The sequence below is a fragment of the Rosa chinensis genome, chromosome 4 (assembly GCF_002994745.2).
Source record: "Rosa chinensis cultivar Old Blush chromosome 4, RchiOBHm-V2, whole genome shotgun sequence".
Lineage (NCBI taxonomy): Eukaryota > Viridiplantae > Streptophyta > Magnoliopsida > Rosales > Rosaceae > Rosa > Rosa chinensis.
The window spans coordinates 25,132,740-25,154,140 of NC_037091.1; the positions used below are offsets into that span (position 1 = coordinate 25,132,740).

Genomic DNA, 21,401 nt, shown 5'->3' on the forward strand with positions numbered 1-21,401 from the left:
CTTACTACCCTGTACTTTCAAGGGTTCATCAGTTCAATCCCTACACTTCTAATTTAATTATAAAAGTCTTTGCACTCTCCAATTTCATCAAATCGATCCAATTCGTCACCACTCCGTCAATTTTCAGGGAAAATTTCCAAACTACCCATCTGCATTCACAACACTAACGCGTCGACGGGCTGCCTAGTGATGGGTTGTTTAGGAATTTTCTCTGTGAGAAGGTCTCGCGTCAACATTTTAACAGCGAAAATTGACGAAATAGTGACGGATTGGATCGATTTGATGAAATTGGAGAGTGCAAGGAATTTTGTGATTAAATTAGAAGTGTAGGAACTAAACTGATGAACCTTTGAAAGTACAAGATAGTAAGCAGAATTTAATCCCAAATAATATAACAGTTACTTTTTTTTTTTGAACCAAACCCAGGACTGGGTGCCAATATATATATATTAATGTACAGACAGATAAAAAATATAGTGGTAGTACTCACCGTGGTACTTGAAAATTAGACCTGCTCATTAGACATTCATGTATGTAGACATAGCGGGAATCCTTATTTGGTACTACTCTAGAGGCACTAAGGTACAAAGAGTGCACTTAAAAGTGTGCATTAGCTTCCTAAAAGGAATTTATTGTAAAAGACAAGCTAAAACATAAGACGGGCCTAGGGCAAGAACCCTAGCCCAAGTTACTGAGCCCAAGAGCCTCTAAAGGAAGAGTTCCATCCAGAGCCCATCAAGGAAGCTCGGTCCAGGTCCACATCCATCTACAAGACGCCATGTCGTACGTACTAGTTGCAGCAACATTGCCGACCTACTCCGCCCAGCTCTTGCCTCTACATCGCCATGCCACGACTGAGATCTTCGCACTCCACGCCGCCACGAAAATGTACTGCCTCGCACCAACGTCTCACAATCCTCACCGTTGTTGATTCAGAATCTACGCTGCCTCAAATCCAAGTTGCTATTAACAATGTTGCCTAGTCTTGGTCAGCACAACCGCCGCTCAGCAATGATGCCCCAGAAACGATGGCAAGCCATCCGGCAAACCGGGAGTCCAAACACCCACCCAAAGAGCTCCTGCGAACCATATATGACAAGACCCGTCCCAGATTTCACCTAAAAATCCGAACTGGCCCTGCGGGACCCACCTTAGAAGAAATTCTTCCAAAAAAATTTGGCAGAACTTCCCCTAAAATGGACTACCCAAAACTTGTAGAAAGGAAATTTAAACTTCTAAATCACCCATCCTTATTCTCCTGGAGCCACCCTGCTCCCCAAATCACAACATCGTCCAATTCAAATAACACAAAACACAACTTGAATAACATTAATCCCACTGGTAATTAGAGCAATTATAATAGAAAGGTAAACAAGGAAAACCTAATTCAAGTGCAAACGCGGAAGCCATGCTGTTGACTATGCCTCAACTCCATGAACGTCCGACCTCAACTAATTTCGCCTGCAAACTGGGCATTTGAAACAGAAGGGCCCAGGGGAACGTACATAAAAACGTTAGCGTGAGTGGACAAAAATAAATAATTGTAAATAAACGGAATTTATACTTTCCCACATTTATTCCTTTAAAAACTCGATGCATGCAACAATGGTAAAACATTTATCTTTAAAATTGAGAATCTCGTAAAGACAAGCCAGCCCCGCTAGTCAAAAATGATATAATAAGTAGGGGAAGATGATAGCCATACGAATGAGCCTCCCAGGCTCGGGTGATAGCCTCTCAGGCTAAAGTACTCCCATATACTCCCGTTATATACCCACACGCCACTAAGTGTAGCGATTAGGATACTGGGCTTCAGCATTACTATCACAAAGACAGTAACCAGCGCCACAAAGGCGGACATCAATGCTAGCATGATAATAGTCACCCAAAGTATGGCAAAAGAAAATCCGAAAACCACATAAATCCATAAATACATAAGGCTTCCCCAACTCTCGCAAATGAATGTCCAACAACGTGTCCCACACTCCAAGAAAATCTCAAGTTCAAAAATAAATAGAAGAGAAATAATAATAAAACATAATCTCCATAAATCGAAACAAAACTCATTTCCAAGATCATCATCAAGGCATTCCCAATGCCAAAACCGAAAGTCAATAAATAAATAAGAAATAACTTCATTGAAATCTCATTGCGAAAATCTCAAATCAACGAATAGAAATATACTTAATTCCGGAAATCACGTCGGAAAATTACTTCAATGAAATTTAACATAAATCACAAATTCAAAATCGAGCATAACAACTTCAATTCGAAAATCCAATTGACATAGTAATAAAATATTTAAATCCGTTTAGTATGCTCGATAAATTAAAACAATAATTTAAGTCACTAATTCATTTCCCAAATCAAATCAAGACAAATCAAAAATAATTTCCCGAAAGTAAAATATAATAACATGGAATTAAATAAATAAATAATTAATTCGGGAAAAACATTTGCATGCATCCTTATTTAAAAGCAAAGGTCCACTCACAGTACTATTTAGGCGATCACGCGTACGAGTTCCTTCGTCGAGCAATAACTCGGTACGACGCCCTGTACATAAATATAATTCGTGAATAACGATTTGGCAATTAAATACGATTCTAATATCTTATTCTCCTAAATCAAACATCCAATTTCTTTTCCAATTTAATCCAACTTCACCCCTAATACCAACTCATTAGTTTAAAGGTTCTAGGGCAGAACCGAGAGAAATCTGACGGTCGGATTCTCATAATTCAATGATCGACAACCTAAACTTCGGAATTACACAATCGATACAAAACTCCTTCAATTTCCACCAAACTTCACATACAAGCTCCACAACATTTATAGGATTTAATTGGGCTAAAACAGGAATTAAAAACCAGCCCTACACGCCTCCACGCGCCACCCACAGTGGCGGAGTGTGGGGGCCACGCGCCAGTGGCCACCACCTCCGATGGCCACCAAATTTTGGCAGCAACAACTACTCAACACGCCCAACATTTTTCTCAACTACAACACATTCCAATTTTACCTTTAAGTGCATGAATTCAGCCGGTGAAAAAATCCCAGAAAACTTCCAAACCCTAAAATCGGGTTTTCCTTGATTCTCCTTCCACGCTGCAAATCGGAGTCAAAGGTCTTAGGAGAAATGATCACCGGCTCGGGGCTCCTCTACAGACCCAATTTGGTGGTCGGAAACGGCCAGAAATGGCGGAATCGCCGGAAAAGCTGAAACTGCCCCCCGTGAGGTTCCTTGCTTCGATTCGGGGTTTTCCGACCAAATCACCGTGATTTACTACCACCGATGCGTGCAGTGGAAGGAGGCGGTCCTATATTGCCTGGTGGCACGCCGTCAGGTGGCCGGACGGCGGCGAATCGAACGGAAAAAGAGAGAGGCCGACGGGGAGAGGAGGGACAGATTGGGAAAGGAGTGAGAGAGAGTTACCGAGTGGGTTTCCAGAAATGGAAACTGGAAACTACTGTGGTAACTTTCCATATATATATATACACACACAATTCACCAAGAACAGTAACTTCCGTATTTCACCCATAACTTTCACATATGAACTCCTATTTTTACGCACCACATATGCACGCGCTCGGTTTATTGTCTTCTACAATTTTCATGAAGAAAGTTTCCTCAAATTCTGACCCGAACAAAAAGTCAACTTTTAGGGTCACTAAAAGTACCGAAACGACAGTAAAAGTGAAGTAAAGATCGTTTACAGTCAAAATGCCAAGTAAACCAGTAAATTTCAAGTTCGGGACGTTACAATATACGTCGAGAACCCGTCTACTAGCAGCCCTAAGATGTCAGCATGGCCGGAGCCAGCCCAAACGGCAGGGTGCCACCGGACGAGCACGAATTCACACTCAGAAAGGTCGGCCTTAGGGTTTCTCAAAGAGAGAGGTTGGAGAGGGGCATATAATTGGTACTCAATTTGAGCCAGCCTTCCCTGCTTTTGCTACTTTCTAAACCCTGTGAGGAAACGTCAATCCGGTGTTCTTGCAGTTGGGAAACTTTTTAGACTATAAGCTCCACATACAATGGATTCTCTTTCCAGGATAGCTCTTCATCTTCTTATGTAGTACCCACTGACAATATGTCTCTAGGTGCCATTTTCTGAGTTTTGTTGCGAGTTTTTGGCCCTGAATAAGAGTTGTGTCTGAAAACTGGATATTCTTTATTCTTGACCCCCTTAGGTTTTCCTCCACGTCTTGATGGCACATTAAGGGCCTTGACTACCCCTTCAGCTATTTTCTAGCGGTCAACGTTTTGGCCTTCTTGTGAAGACGTAGTGGACTCCTAAGTCACTAAAGCTTCATCCTCGTCCATGTCTTCAGTAGAGGTCACCATCACACTCTCAATGCTAGGTAGGTTGACTGGGATAGTGTCAACCATGAAATGAGCTGGCATGTGGGGCTTAGTGGATGAAGGGGTTTTTGGGATCCTAGTAGTTTCGACTAGAGTTGGTGTCAGCTGAGCAATTTCTGCCAAAATGGCCTCAATTGTCTTGGCCTCAACGTCTCTCTTCCTTTTATCCCTGACGGCTCTTTTCCCCTGGTTTCTCATTGCATTCTTTGAAGGGGTTTTGACAATCTGCGTCTTAACTACCTTCACAACTTTTTTTTTATCTTGCTTGGCTCCAACCTTCGGCTTCATCATGCTATGGGTGACGAGTGCATGGCCAATCATGAAGGACATATGATGACTGATCCTCTTTGTGTTGTCGTCGGTTGCTGGGAGCTTGTGGAAGAAAATGGTAACATGTGGTGCCATTGTTTCGTTTCCTACAAAACACAAACGCAATCTATTAGTATCTTCATAAAGGAGATGAAATGAAGAATGGGTCTCATTGGGCGTGCCAAAAATTATGTTCAGTAAAAATTTGCACACAGTGAGTGAAAATGTCACCCAACATAATTTCACTCGTATTCATAAAATAAAATAAATAATAATGTTTAAGGAAAACTGAAATTGGTAGAGAATTGAGTCGTACTTCCATTGATAATAGGGATCTTTTTATATATAGGATTATAAGACATAGAATCAGAGTTGTACAAGGAAAGATACTCGTACAATTAATCGGATATCTATGAATATCTCCGAGAATATATCCAATTCAAAACCGTATTACATATTCTGGATTTACTTGAACACTCCCCCTTGTGTCGCCCAAACGTGGTGCTCTTCTCGTTGCCTCATTAAAAACCTTGCCAAGTAACAAAAACTCTATGGGACAAAAATAACCTCGGTCGAAGGGAAAAAAGGGCACAACACACCCTTCATGTTTCAAGACCATACATGTAGACATCTCCCACTGATGACTACGGTCATGGGAGTTCGAATAACTTCCGCAAACGATGCTACCAAAGTGTTTCTCGAAAGTGGAATTTAGGCACTGACTTAGTGAGCAAGTCTGCCACACTGTCCTCAGATCGAACCTAATTCACTTTGATCTTGAGGAGAGTCTGTTGTTGCTGATTATGCTTGGTGTTGTCGCTTTTATGTAGCTTTGCTTCATTTTTTCAAAACAAGTAGCATTATCCTAAATGCTCATAGGCTCATGGTAGGCTTTAAACCACAATTTCTTCGAACATGCGTAATTATGGATCTAATCCATATACATTCACAAATCGCTTCGTGAAGAGCAAAAATCTCTACATGGTTTGAAGAAGTCGCGACTAGGGTCTATCCTGTAAAGCTCCAAGATATCACGGTCTTTACCCAAGATGAACACATTACCAATTTGGGAATGACCTTATGTGGGTCAGAGAGATACCCAACATCAATAAAACCTTCCAAAACATATGTCGTTTTGGGATGGGGATAGAGAACGCAGGCCAGTGTTGGCAGCATTCTCGGTGTGTGATGGGTCCGAATCCATCATCTCTCTGTAGGGATAGAACAAGCCCATATCAATAGTACACCTCAAGTACCAAAATATATTTTTTACACCAATCCAATGGCGTCGCGTTGGCGCAAAACTATATCTAGATAACAAGTTTATAGCATATAAGATGTCCGGTCTTGTGAATTGAGCTAAGTACAATAATGCGCCTATTGTACTTCTGTAGGGTACTTCTACCTCTAGCACATCTTCGCCATCATCCTTCTGACGAATATGATCCTTTTTAGGATTAAGACTACAGACGATCATGGGGGTGCTTGAGGCTTGACCTTGTCAAAATGCCTAAGCATTTATCAACACATTGCTCAAGTTCCAAATCGAGATATAATCGTGTTCTCTTAAAATCCTTCATCTCAAAATCAGATTTCAAGTGTTCTGCGGTTTCCCTTAACTCTTTAAGGGCTTCCAATGAAGACATATCCAACATGAACCGTGATAAAATCCGAAACTTGTTATGGAAACGCGTGTGCATATCCCTACCCAATCAAGTAGTCACTTTAATGAGCGTTTCAACCTCATTGTAAAACGCGCTCCGTGGTCTAGAGCCACTTGACATTGGTAAATGAAGTTCACCATGAACCTTCATGTATATGTCGTATCTAGATCCATATAGAGATACGTAGTGACCACATTCGTAAGCTGCATATTCAGTTATTCGGAAACTACCAAACTGACAGGGTAATGGAGTGCAATGACATCCATTACGAGAGAATATGTCTCATCATAGTCGATTCCAGGGCGTTTTGTGAGAAGCCTTGCACCATAAGGTAAGATTACTATATCTTTTTCTCATCACACTTTCTAACGAAGATCCATTAGTCAACAGGTTTTATGTAAGGAGGTGTTGGCATCACTGGCTCAAAAACCTTCAACTTTGTTAGAGAATCCAACTTAACCTGAATCGCATCTTTCCATTTAAGCCAAATCTATCTATGTTGGCATTCATTCACCAACGAAGCATGGTTCAATATCAGACTCGACAAACTCATGCGCGATTACATCATTAATCATGATGAAGTTTCTATCCCATGTCTCATGTACACTAATGTAATTTTCATAGAGCTCTATATTCTCAAGAATAGGTTCTGACCTTGAGGCGTCCCCCAACGATAACCATAATATTGAAGAATCTCATGAGACAGATTTTGAGTGTTGATGATCAAAGGATTTGAATGTGTCAAAATATCCTTCAAACTCATGGACCTCCCATGCATCCTAGCTGGGGTCAAACCCATGGACCTCCCATGCATCCTAGCTGGGGCCATGGCTTATAAAGCCAGAGTGTCACTCTCTTTGGCGTTGGTGCCATGCCTACCTCCGTGTAGAGTGGCGCTACATTCTTTCGTAGGGATGTCCTTCCTTACAAGCATATTTGCAGCAGATATGTGTGATCCCATCACTTTAACAGCGATCGAGATGAGACATAGTGGGGACTGGCCACGACAATTTCTGTCGTTCCTGCTGAACATTAGTGTTCTTAACTCCCCCTAATGACGGGAAAAATGTCTCATCAAAGTGACAATCCACAAGACATGCAGTAAAGAGATTGCCTAGCAAGGGCCTTAAGTAGCAGAAGATTGTTGAAATCTCAAATCCAACGTAGTTGCCCATTCGTTTGTAAGGACCCATCATAGTGCGCTGCGGCGGCCCAATTGGCACATAAATGGTTCACTTAAATGTGTGTAAGTACAAAATACTTGTACCCAGTCACTAGCTGTAACGTAGAGGTAGATTGAGTGGCGGTGGGTCGTAGACGAATTAGCATAGCTGCATGTTGGAGCTAAAAAATTCCCTAGAGGAGTTTGACCCAACAATTAATGAGGACGAGAGTGGAAGCTGACCTGGGAACAATCGAGAGGCTTCCTTCGAGCGTTGACCTAGAGTTTGACCGTCGGCTCAAGGAGAAGGGGGGGGGGGGTACCTGCAGAAAACCCTCCGATGCCTAAGTCAGTACGTTTCTTAGTAGTGGAGTATTGAGAATTGGAATTCGATGATTTACCTCGATGTCGAGTCGCCTATTTATAGATGCATTTCGGCGTGGGCTGCAAGTAAACTTGCATAGCAAGTCGAAGGGACTTGGGCGACAGACCACCATTAAGACCATATTCACTCCTGCAATAACCGTCACTTATTGGCGGCCATGATTACCATACTGAATGTCGCATTTATCGTTGCATTCACAGCTACATTAATTGTTGCATTTATTGCTGCCATTACTTCTCTTTAATGTCTTGATTGTAGGGTCAAATTTGTTGACCACCCCCACAATGCCCCCAATTTTCTCTTTGGACACCCATCCGAAGAGAAAATTTTAGAAAGCTTGAACTCTGAAAATAGGCCACCCGAGCGTTTCCTTTGGGCACCCATTTGAGAAGGAATCCAAGATGAGGTCCCCTAAGTCCAGACGAAACCCACACTGCACCATTCAAGGCCCAACTCTGCCTTCAAGACCAAATCTGGTCTCCCGACCCAATTTTCATTTCTTTTTTTTTTAGTAACGGGTCAGACCTGACTTGGATATGCTCGTCCCTACCGGGACCTTCCTCGACCTGGCTTCGTGCCCAGTTCTGGTACCACCCAGCTCCAGCCCGATCCGGCGTACACCCAGCTTGGTTCTAGCATGATTCCGGCCGGATTTTCCAGCCTCTTGCTATCGCAAGAATCTCTGCACTCCCCGTTGATTGCCCCGTGATTTTTTGGTGCATCTTCCCTACAAAAGGCCCCCACCCACGGCTAGTTCTCCACCTCTGTCTCCCGACGTCACCTGGAAGCCGCTCGGTTTCTTGCCGACTGCCTTTAACCCTACTGCCTGTGGCCGTCGAGTCGCCGCTCCAGCTACTACCCGGCACCGGTTCCAGCCCCATGTAGCACGGCTTCGGCTTTGGCTGGGCCAATCCGGCCTCAAAGCAGCTAATCCGACCACGTCCCGGCGCCCGTTGGCCTTCGTCACTAATCCGCATTCCCTAGCTCGGACCCGACCTGGTACCCATTGCATTCTCACTTTCCTTTTTGCTTTTTGTCTTGTTGTTTGCTCCTTTTTTCTTCTGCTTCTCTTTGTTTTATTTTATTTCTTCTTCCTCTAGTCCCGTTGACCATGACCTCTCTTTCTCTGGGGCTTCATTCTTCTAATTCCACCGCTAGAATAATTCCACCATTATTTGGGTTTTCACTTTTCACTTATCTTTTCGCAGGTTCGTCCCCTTATACCCTCATGGCTCGAATCAAAACTACTGACTTAACGAAGAGTCAAAGGACAAACGCAGAGTCAACTACTGAACCTACGCCATGGCAACCGGAAAACCATGTCCTGGAGACATATGTCGAGGCGTTCTCCATGCCGCCTCGAGTTAAGATTTCGGCGGTCCCTGCAGATGCGGACATCTACACCGGTAGAAACATCCCTAAAGGTGCCCTGATACTGGCTCCCGAGTAGCTGCGGTATATCTGATTCCCTATTCACCCTGTTTTCCAGCTTATGTGGGCCGTGCTTAGATTACACCCATTTCAGCTTACCCCAAATTCCTATCTTCTCTTGTCGGCCTTCCTGATCATGGGCTGGAAATGGGAAGTTTCACTGGGATTATCCGACTTTCTTTATCTCTATAACTGCTCTAGGGTTATTAAATTCTGATATTTTAACTTCACCCCCTTCCCGAGGATGAAGACGTTCATGGTAGTTCCCAATAATTGTCATGGGTGGAAATCTAAGGCTCTGATGATTACCGGCGATTGGCGCTCTCTCGAATTGGACCTCCTTCCCCCGAGGGCTTTCGCAGATGATCTTGGTAAGTACCTAGGTCTTATTTCCTTTTCACCGCATTGTTTATCTGCGCGCTAACTTTGACCATTCGCCATGCAGCTTACAAACCTTCCCAAGCGAAGGCCAAAATTCCACCAAGCAGTGTAGAATGGCTGGAACGTTACCTCGTTAGACGCGGATGGTATCCCTCTCAGTTCGTGACTCTCGGAAATCTCCTTGGTATCACGTCCAGCCGCCCCTCGACTTTGTTCGGCAGTTATCAAAGCGGCGTAGTTGGTGCAACGTTAGGAACAGCCTTTGCGTTCTTCGTTTCGAAAATGGAAGGCCACTTTTACCGGTCCGACCTCAGTGAGCCTTTGTTTGCCTAATACCTCGAGGCTAAGGATGCCTTCAAATCAATCGTTCCTTGCTTTGAGATTTCGATAGCGGGGGAAGATGAAGATGGTGTGAATTCGGAGGGGTTCGAGGATGACCCTGAGGGCGATGATACTGATGAGGGAAGGTCGCTCCTCTTCGTGAGTGAGCTCCTATAAATGATTCCTCTGCATCAGAAGAAGCAAAAGGTTGTGGAGCCCTCTGCTAATTATGACCCACCTCGTGCTCCGCCTACTCAATTGGCTCTGCATTCTTCTTCATGTGGAGGTTCACCCTCCTCGACGTCCCTGGGGATATTACTGTTGACGTTGCTCCCTCGAGGCCCCTTGCGCCCCCGACAAGCACCAAACTTGGTGCCTAGAGGGCCCCTTCACCCCCGTCGGGTCCGACCTCTTCCATGCAACCGCCTCCTCCCACTGCTTTGGAATTGAAATTTAAGAAGCGTGATAACTCTTTCGTCATAGCCGGAGAGTCCTTAGACTCCAACGATTTGGCGACGTCAGCCATAGCCGGTGCCTTGGCGTCATCGAACCCGAGATCGGGTATGCCTCCCAAGAGCACTATGGAGTTCTATGACGACCTATGCTCCTCTCAGCTCGATGTAAGTACCGTTTTCCTTTTATTTTCCATTCTTATTCATATCTGCATGCATTTACCCATCTTCCCCTCTGCTTGTGCAGGCCCTCATGGCGTCTCATCGTTTTTTGCGCAGTCTCGACGCTCTTCATTCCAGGCAGCAACAACGCCTTGAGAAGGCTGACCAAGAGCTAAAATCCAAGGAGAAGGAACTAAACGACCAAATGGAGTCAATGACGCAGCTGAGCCTCATCCTCGAGGACCGAAATCGCGAGGTAGCAAAGTTAAAAAATGATTTGGCTTTGATAACTCGAAGTAAAGACGAGGAGTTCGAAAAAGGGGTCGCCAAAATAAAGCATGTGTCCGCCAAACATTTCCGACTTGGATGGAACTAGGCCTTGACTAAGGAAAATGATAGATGCTACGTAGGTCCCGATGAATTCGATCGCTTTTATGGGTTTGCCCCCAGGGACTATTCTCCCATTCGTGGTATGCTACCAGGGGATGCTCCTTCGTCGACGTCGAGTGCTTCCGAGGGGCCTAGCGGTGAGACGAAGTATCCTCCATTCCTTGCTCCAAATAGCCGTTTGAGATAGCGGCGTCATTTGTTTTATTCTCGTTGTACTCGAATCCATAGGAGTTTCCAATGTGACTTTATGTATGTTTTCCCCTTCTTATTAAGTTGATTTCAGCCAATAAATTGTCCCAATCTTTCAATAAAACCGTCATAATTCCCTTTATTGTAGTCTCGCACCCATTGATTTTGTTTACATTTTCCCCCATGATGTAATGGTTGGTGCAGAATCTCTGCATTTAAATGATGATATCCGCGATTTAATACCGATATCTAAAAGATATTTTCCTGCTTGATATCCACCTTTCCCTACTTTAAATGTGAATATTGCCTTTTAAATGCTAAGATCCCTCTTTTATCATGGCTATCATCTTTGCGGATTCTTGTTTAAATTCTAAATCTCCAAATCTTCATACTCTGCCTATAAATAGCCACGTATCTGTCCAAATTTGAGCATCATCTTCACAACTTTCTTTTGGATTCCCACTTTTGTCTCCATGGCTCCACAAAGGAAACAAATCCGTATCGTTTTCAACTCTCCCGTAGGACGTGGCAAACAGATCCTTGGTGTTGATGAACGCACTCCTGACTGTCAGGCTCCTATTGTGATTTCATCTAACAGCTCCTCTGATAGGTTTCTCTATTTCCTTGCTTTACTTCTCTCTTATTTCTCTTATTATGGGCGCGGGTAGTCTATTAAGGTTTTCTCCTTTTGTCCAGGTCCTCCAAATGCTCAGGGGGATTCGCATCTGATCTCGACACTCGCCAGTTCCTTGAAGATGTGTTGAACTACCTCGACAATGGCTAGGTGAGTGTTCCTAGTGCCTCGAAGGCTCGTGCTGGTCCTAGTCGCCCTCGTCATTGGAGCATGAGTACTGACAGGGGTATAAGTCCTGTATCTCATCGCCTCCGTACTCTGAGAGAGGAATCCTTCATGCTATAGGATTCGCTCAAGCATGCCTTGTCGGAGGCCAGCAATCTGAAGGTGGAGGTCCACAACTTGTCAGTGGAGCTTCAACGCTCGAGGGACCATGCGGAGTGCCTGAAAGTAGAGCTCCGCGAATGTTACCAACGAGAAAGGTTTCTGGACGAGGTCCGCATTCAAAGTCGTGAAGATGGATATCGCAATGCCGTCATCGAATACCGACAACGCATGATATTGAACTTCCCCGGGATAGACGAGTCCCTTTTGCCATACTACGTGGGCTCCGACGGCACCTCCTGACATTGAAGTTTTCCCACGAATTTTCATTCGTTTCAGCATTATGTTCATGTAATAAAGGTCACGTGGGAGATGACTGTTTTTAGCTGCTTTCGATGTTTCTTTCAATTTCTAGCCTTGAGTGTTCCTTGTTGATGACTAAATAAAATAGTAAAAAATGTTTTATTTTACTATAACAACTCTATAGCCTTCGGCGCCAGCGTCCATTTCGACAAGGGTGCCTTGACGTTGGTGTCCATTTCGACAAGGCCAGGGCGTCTTGACATCGACGCCGGCGTCCATTTCGACAAGGGTGCCTCGACGTCGGCGTTCATTTCGACAAGGGTGCCACGACGTCAGCGTCTATTTCGACAAGGGTGCCTCGACGTCGGCGTCTATTTCGAAAAGGGTGCCTCGACGTCGGCGTTTTTTTCAACAAGGGTGCCTCGACGTCGGAGTCTATTTCGACGAGGGTGCCTCGATATCGGCGTCCATTTCGACATTGACATCTATTCCTACGAAGGTGCCTCGACGTCGGCGTCCACTTTGACATCGGCATCTATTTCGACGAGGGTGCCTCAACGTCGGCATCCATTTCGACATCGGCATCTATTTTGACTCTTCTATTTGCCCCCTTGTATTCCACTCTCCTATTTGCCCCCTTGTGTTTTCTTGTCTGTGCTCGCAGACGCTCAGAAAGAAAAACAAAACAAAACAAAAATATTCGAGGCATGGAGCCGTGCAAAACAATAGAAGAATGGAAACCAAACCGGAATGGAGGGGCATCCGCCACGTATGGCGGCATGACAACGTCCGGGGATGGGATTGCCCCCATTCACCGTACATAACCGATTGCATAACCACCAGATCTTGCACATATAAAATTCGTCACGCCATCCCACCCCCGCCGGCAGCGGGGGCGTGGTCCATCTTCCCACCCCCGCCCACGGCGAGGGGTGAGGCACGCCATCCCACCCCTGCCCGCAGCGAGGGTGTGGTCCATCATCCTACCCCCGCCCTCGGCGACGAATGAGGCACTCCATCCCACCCCCACTCGCAGCGAGGGTGTGGTCCATCATCCCACACCCGCCCTCGGCAAGGGGTGAGGCACGCCATCCCACCCCCGCCCGCAGCGAGGGTGTGGTCCATCATCCCACCCCCGCCCTCGGCGACGGATGAGGCTCGCCATCCCACCCCCGCCCACAGCGAGGGTGTGGTCCATCATCCCACCCCCGCCCTTGGCGAGGGGTGAGGCACGTGTGATTACACAAGTTGAAACAAACGACATCGCATTATCCCGGCCAGCGACCACAAAACTTAGATCGAATACAACCAGGAGCGAAAAATTGCTTAACAGCATTTAGAATTCAATAGATAAAGGAAGGAAACTACGTTACTCGTGTCGCCACCCCGGCCGCGGCCCACCTTAACTGTAATATTTTTTCAAATAGATAGTATTCCACGGGCGGGGTATAGCGCACGTCCAGTGCCTATATTCTGGAGTTGGTATGCTCCCTTGCTGTAGACCTCCGTTATCTCATAAGGCCCTTCCCAAACAGGTTTAATTTTTCCCGCGCCGTGGTCCTTGATATCCTCGACCACTCTTTTCAGAACAAGCTCTCCCACCCGGAACACGCGCGGCCGGACACCTTTGTTGAAATATCTTGCCACTTGATTCTGATAATTGGCAAGGTGAATGGCGGCCGCTTCCCGCGTTTCATCAAGAAGATCAAGGTGCCTTGCTATTTGCTCCTCGTTATTTCCCCTCTCAACAGTAAGAGTCCTAACTGTAGGGAGAATGATTTCGGTAGGGATGGCAGCCTCCATTCCATAAGTCAAGGCATACGGAGTTTCGTCGGTTGGCTCCCGACGAGTGGTTCGATAAGCCCAGAGAACATGTTGCAACTCCTCACTCCATTTGCCTCGTTTACGCTCCAATTGCCGCTTGACTCCGTCGAAAATGGTACGGTTCGTTATTTCGGCTTGGCTGTTACCTTGTGGGTAACTCCTTGAAGAAAAATGCAATGTAATCCCATGTCGGTTACAGAAAGCTCGAAACTTCTGGTTATTGAATTGCGTTCCGTTGTAGCATATGATATACTGCGAGAGACCGAATCGACATATAATGTTCCACCATGTGAATGTTGCCACGATCTCTCCCGTAATCGTGGCATATGAATATGCTTCGACCCATTTTGTGTGGTAGCCTGTAGCAAGTAGTGCGTACATGAGTCTGCCGGGTGCTGTCGGTAAGGGACCGACTATATCCATTCCCCATCTGGCGAAAGGTCATGGGTCGGCTAATGTATGAAGCTCTTCGGCAGGCAAATGGCTTATTGGCGCGTGTCGTTGGCATTGCTTACATTTCTTGGCATATTGTTCGGCCTCCCACGATAAATATGGCCAATAGTATCCTTGAGAGAGTATTTTATGTGCAAGGCTCCTACCGCCGAGGTGTGCCCCACATGATCCTTCGTGAACTTCTTCAAGGACGAGCTTTGCCTGAGAAGGGCCCAGGCATCTAAGGTGTGGCCCGGAAAATGAGCGCCTAAAAAGTTCATCCTCTACCACTAGGTACCGTGCAGCCTTCATCCTGAGCTTTCTGGCCTCATTTGGATCGTCTGGATGTATGCCAAATTCGAGGTAATTGACAATTTGACCTCTCCAGTCGTTCGGAATTGACTCGACCGCCATAACCTGTCGTCGCGGCCTGTTACCTTCAATGTTTGGTCCTTCGAGCACCTCGATCTTAACGATGTTGATAACCTCTGTGCAACTTGAAGCGGCTTTAGCCAACTCATCAGCGCGGGAATTCTTCTTGGAAGGTACCTTGACCAGTGAAAGTTGTTCGAACCCGCGCATCAAATCTCGAATCAAGTCCTGATACCTGGACATGCGTTCGTCCTTGGTGGCGTAGTCATCATTTGACAACCCGACAACTAGCTGCGAGTCTGAATATACCTGCAAGTATTGGATTCGTAGCTTCTTTGCCAAGGTTAAGCCCATCACCAAAGCTTCATATTCAGCCACGTTGTTTGATGCCAGAAAATCAAGACGAACCGCCCACTCGATCTGGACATCCTCGGAACTTTGAAGTAAGATGCCTGCCCCCGCCCCTGAGAAATTGGATGCACCGTCGACGTGCATCTCCCAAGATGGATCTTGCCATGAAACTTCGGGGATCGGTGCTGGGAAGTGACACTCGACCAAGAAATCTGCTAACGCCTGGCCCTTGAGTGCCGACCTCGGCTTATATGTAATGTCGAATTCACTTAGCTCGATTGGCCATTTGGCCATTCTTACGGATGTGTCTGGTTTTGACAGGATGGCACGAATTGGCAAATTGGTGTATACCGTGATGCTATGCCCCTCAAAGTATTGTCGCAACTTCCTTTTGGTAGTAACCAGGGCGAGGATTACCTTTTCGAATGGGGAGTATCTTGTCTCAGCATCCAGGAGGCTGCGGCTCGTATATGTTATAGGTTCTTGTCGATATCCCTCTTCCCTGAACAAGGCGGCGCTAGGAATTGCCACATCTGAGATTGCCAAGTATATGCAGAGGGGCTCGCCGTCGCGGGGTACAGAGAGAAACTATCTGCTGGTTAAGTATTTTTTTTAATTAGCCAACGCTTCAGATTGCTCTGGACCCTAAAAATTGGCTTGCTTATTTTTTAATGCGCGGAAGAAGGGTTTACATCGGTTAGTTAGCTAAGAAATAAAGCGACTCAATGCGGCGATGCGACCTGTTAACACCTGTATATCCTCTTTCGTCTCTGGGTGGCGCATTTGGACGATGGCCTCTACCTTCTCTGGATTTGGCTCGATCCCTCTTTTACTCACAAGATCTGCCAAAAACTGTCCAGATGATACCCCAAATGAGTACTTGGTCGGATTGAGCCTCATGCCATACCGCCTTAATATCTCGAATGCTTCCCTTATATGCTCTATATGGTCCTTCCGATGCTTACTTTTAACCACCATGTCATCAATGTAAACTTCCATGGTCTTCCCAAGTAAATCTTTGAACATTCGGTTGACGAGCCTCTGGTAGGTCGCGACGGCGTTGGTGAGGCCAAACGGCGTGACCGTATAGCAATACAGGCCTCATTCTGAAATGAACGTTGTTTTCTCCTGATCTTCTGGGGCCATAGGTATCTGGTTATAACCAGAGTACGCATCCAAGAAAGATAAACACTCGCACCCGGCAGTGGCGTTCATGAGTTGGTCAATCTTGGGGAGCGGATAACAATCTTTAGAGCATGCCTTATTTAGATTCGAATAATCCACACACACTCGCCATTTTCCGTTCTTCTTTCTTACTACGACCACATTCGAGATCCAGGTTGGGCACCAAACTTCACGTATAAAGCCTACCTCAAGGAGGCGGTTAATCTCGTCGCTGATAATCTTATTCCTTTCGAGGGAAAAACGTCGTTGACGCTGCCTGTAAGGTCTTAAGCTTGGGTCTATATTTAACTTGTGACATGCGACGCCTGGGTCAATTCCAGGCATATCCTTGTGTGATCATGCGAACACGTCCTGATTTTCGCTCAGGAATTGTAATAAGCGAGCTCGTTCCTCTTCAGTTTAGAGGGTGCCTACCAGTACCTTCCTCTCGCTAGAGGCGTCGAGGGCTTCCTCCTGAAGTGGCTCAGTGGTCGCTGGTTCGGGTTCGGTTCAAGCTCCTCATCTTCTGGCAGGTCTTCCGTTAATTGCTATGTCGATGAACCCTTCTCGCCTTTATTCGACGGTGGAGAGCGCTTAATTTCCATGGCATGCAACTTCTTGGAGAGCAGTTGATCGCCTCGAACCGATATCACCTGTTGGCCGTCGTCGAAAATAAATTTGAGTACCTGGCACCTAGTCGAAGCCTCGACTCCCATCCTATGGAGCCAATCCCAGCCTAGAATGGCGTTGTAGGCCGATGGTTTCTTGACAATGACGAAATCGACCTCCACAATTTTCCCTCCCATCGTCACTGGTAATGAAATCTCGCCCACATGCCATGTTTCAGAACCTTCAAAGGCCGTCAACCAGGCTTTGCGGATAAGTGTCTTGTCTAATCCGATCTGCTCAAACGCTTCCCAGAATATGACGTTGGCGCTGCTCCCTGCGTCAACCATTATCCGCCGCACCAGGACGTTCGCGATTTGGGTAGTCACGACCAAGGTGTCCCGGTGGGGAAACTGGATGCCAATGGTATCTGCTGCGGAGAAACTAATTACCGGTGTGGGGGACGAGCTCTGCCCTGCCGAGGGGCTACCCGCGATTTGGCATACTCTACAAATCTTCTCTGCCTGGCGGGTTTCCGACCTCAAGCGCACTTCTTCCTCCACAGCGATATAAGGGGCTCCATGTATGGCCAATATTTCTCTGATGATCAGTTTCGTGTCCTTTGCCGGGATTCTGCTTTCAACCTTGCCTGCTGCCCTACCTCCATCGGCCTGGCCGTCAGGTTGGTATTGACATAACTTCCCTGCCTTCATCAACTCTGAGATGGTTGGCCGCAATGCTTCGCACTTGGACAACCCGTGCCCGAACGCCTCGTGGAGAGGGCAATATTTGGTCTGTTCGAATGCGTCTCTTGACTCTGGTTGAGGTGGGGGTTTCGTGAAGAGCCCTTCATGTTAGTGTTTTCTGAATATGGTCATAGGGCTTAAGGCGAACCATTCCTTAGGTAGGCGAGTTCGAGGCTTTGCCTCGTAGTGGTGTCAATTGTCCGGCCTTACGCCGAGATGGTTGCCATGATTTTGCCTTCTTTCATCACCGGAGGCAACGACACTGGTGTATCGGGCCTCGCGTGCTTCTTTGGCTTTTTCAATTCAGATCTCTCCCTCTACCCTTGTGATGATGTCGTCTATGTCCTTTGGTGGATCCCGCAATAAACTTTCGTATAATGGCATCCCCAAAAGCAACCCCTCTCGAAAGGTGATCGCGGCAAATTAGGAATCACAGTGAACATGGCGCATTTCAGCTTTAAACCTTTCGAAAAATTTTCCTACCTTTTCTCACGGCTTCTGCTTTTTACTAAACAGAGTCGCCATATCCTTCTTTTGCTTGCGATTGCAGAAGTATTGTGAAATGAAAGCGCGGCTCAATGTGTCAAAATTCGGTATGGAATGCGGCTTGAGGTCTTGGAAACATGTCGACGCCGGCCCCGTGAGACTGGAAGGGAAGATCTTGCACATTAATTTCTTGTCGGTTGTCCCGATGGACATCTGTTGTTTGTACCCCTTGATATGGTCCACCGGATCGGTCGTTCCATCGTATTTGTGGAATACCGGCGTGGTAAATCGGCGGGGTTTTGCCGCATTCAAGATGTCATCGGTAAATGGAGACTTACCAACGTCTCTGGTGATTTCCGCTGCCAGCTCTTGTGGGCCAACACGCTTGCATGCAGCAATCATTTTTTCCATCTTCTCGCGCCATGATTCGTTGCGTGCCCTCTTGGACTGGCCTAATCCGGCTCTGCCGTTTTACCCCCCATTCGACGTGCCTCCCATCCCCTCGACGAGGGGTCCACCAGAGATTCCCCCAATAACGTCGCCGGCTCCTGCGTTGGCTACCACGTTGTTAGTTTGGTGGAGATCGCCTATGGTGTCGTCGTCTGACGAATCACTGTCAAGTTGTAAGAACCTTTCAAGTTTTTGTCGACGACGAGCCTCGCGGTCCCCTTTTTCCTTCCGAAATTGCTCGAGTTCCTGCCTTAACCTCTGCGTCTCGTCAGCTGGAGACAAGTTCAGGTTGCCGATGGGGCTCGGGATGGACCCATTCGGTGGCTGGTGGGGAGGAAGTTTGTCACTACCAGTCCTCAGTGACAGAAATGGAATCCCGTCAGGGGCAGCTCGCGCCATCACTTTTTAGGGATAAATGATTTCCCACAGACGACGCCACTTGTTGGAGGTGAAAAATTCCGTATAGGAGTTTGACCCAACAATTAATGCGGACTGGAGCACCTGGGAACAATCGAGAGGCTTCCTTCGAGTGTTGACCTAGAGTTTGACCGTCGGCTCAAGGAGAAAGGGGGGTACCTGCAGAAAAACCTCTGATGCCTAAGTCAGTACGTTTCTTAGCAGTGGAGTATTGAGAATTGGAATTTGATGATTTACCTCGATGTCGAATCGCCTATTTATAGATGCATTTCGGCGTGGGCTGCAAGTAAACTTGCATAGCAAGTCGCAGTGACTTAGGAGGCACACCACCATTAAGACCATATTCACTCCTGCAATAACCGTCACTTATTGGCGGCCATGATTACTATACTGAATGTCGCATTTATCGTCGCATTCACAGCTACATTAATTGTTGCATTTATTGCTGCCATTACTTCTCTTTAATTGTCTTGATTGTAGGGTCAAATTTGTTGACCACCCCCACACTGCATGGAATATAGTATCACCCCAAGCGGATATAAGGGGATTGGTGCGCATTACCAATATCCGGACTATCATCGTAGTTGTTTCTGCGATACCATTTGGGTGTGTACATAGAAATATGATGCCCAACACCAGTCTCATTGCAATAATCATCGAAAGTCTTCAATGTAAACTCTCTAGCATTGTCAAGTCCAATTGACTGAATAGGATGATCTGAGGACTGAGCTCATTGTCATATGATATGTGATAGGAGTGTAGTATAAGCAGCATTTACAGGTGGACAATGGCACAACACGTGACCAACGTGTTTGCGTGTCAACCAACATCATGAGATATTTAAACGTTTGCAAGTTGGTTGAATCAGTTCACAGAATCCCCATAGATTCTATGTAAGAACAAAATGAGTATTTTCATATCCTTTGCATAGGACGGTCTCAGTCCTAATTTCCTTAAGGAACGGGATTTGTAAAACGAGCGAAAGGCCTTAGAAGCAACCAATGAGGATTTGGTTGGGCTTGAGCGTCTGAAACGCTATTGGAAGCAAAGTTGGTGATTGCAGCATCACCCGGGATGTCATCACCATGATGGACGCTTTCCATGGCGTCATGGATAGGGACTGTGCCAGCCCTAGGCTGGTTGTGGACAGCGGCGGCTGTCATACTTAGTCCAGGAATCAACCTTTGATTCGTGCTTTGCTTCGCTCGAAATAATAGATGTCCGTGTGAAGTCTTTAGTAGACAGATCATCATATCATGACCAGGATGACCTATTCTGTCGTGACAAAGTCAATATGTGTCTAAATCCAAGAAATCTTATCTCATGACTTTATTGGATTTAATAGCTTGAATAGTGACATAGAGTCCACTAGAGAGACATAAACTTCTCTAAGACGCGTCATTGTTCACATTCATTAGAGGTTTTGCAAAGGAACTCATTTATGTTCTCTACATGCGTTTTCGCATCGAATCCATTGGCTCGAATAGCTCAATAAGGTGTGTTTGGCCCTAGGAGCATAGAGAGCTTTTGCAACATTAATCAAGGTGTCATTTGGCAAATGGAACTTGGGCTATTCCATGTCCTTGAACTAATATTGTTGGCCCAGCCATCGTAGTCACATAGTAATATGCTCAGAATCAAAATGGAGTTATAATGAAAAGAACTTAAAATTTTATTCATAAGTCAATGGAGTACATCATTGTTTCTTAACTATTAAGAGAATCTAATCCAAATGCTAGCTAATGCAAAACAAAGGTAGTCATTTGACTTCTTTCAGCAACTCCAAAATAAATATGACCAGGTGAGTAGAGAGATGTTGGTGGAGCAAGGCTCACTTAAGTACCACTTATCTCAAAACCTTCCTAGACATCATACTCATCTTGGATGAGTCTATGTGAAGAAAACTAAACCAATGACATTTACTACAAAGTATATGACAATTGCCTATTACATCTCTAGGAAAAATAAAATTTAAACAGAATTGGCGATCTATTGATCCCAGCCAGATTTGTGGTCTTCAACCCTTCTCTCTAGATCATCTTCTTGATCTTCTTGTTCCATTTAGTGAGCTTCTCTTGTTTCACAATATGCTTTGTAGGCAGGGACAATTTCTTCACGAGCTCTACAAATGCGTACCCAA

General features: G+C 45.9%; 2 protein-coding genes across 3 annotated transcripts in view; both read right to left on the reverse strand.

Annotated features, from left to right (window-relative positions):
• Nucleotides 1-495: 495 nt before the first annotated feature.
• LOC112197831 (protein FLX-like 4) overlaps nt 496-21,401 on the reverse strand; it is a 30,643-nt gene continuing 9,737 nt past the window's right edge. Inside the window, exons 6-7 of one of the 2 annotated variants that reach the window (XR_005809824.1) lie at nt 2,495-4,782; nt 496-1,468 (exon numbers count right to left, since the gene is read on the reverse strand). The gene's annotated coding sequence lies outside the window, so the exon portion shown is untranslated. Of the gene's footprint in view, nt 1,469-2,494; nt 4,783-21,401 lie in introns of those variants that run through there. The other variant, XR_005809825.1, reaches the window with a different exon arrangement.
• LOC121052815 lies at nt 17,105-17,875 on the reverse strand. The gene has a single exon (XM_040518699.1). The coding sequence runs from the start codon at nt 17,873-17,875 to the stop codon at nt 17,105-17,107; it is 771 nt and encodes a 256-aa protein (XP_040374633.1).

Coding starts and splice junctions, on each gene's coding strand:
- LOC121052815 (XM_040518699.1), bottom strand. CDS start 17,875: ATGAAGGCAGGGAAGTTATGTCAATACCAACCTGACGGCCAGGCCGAT.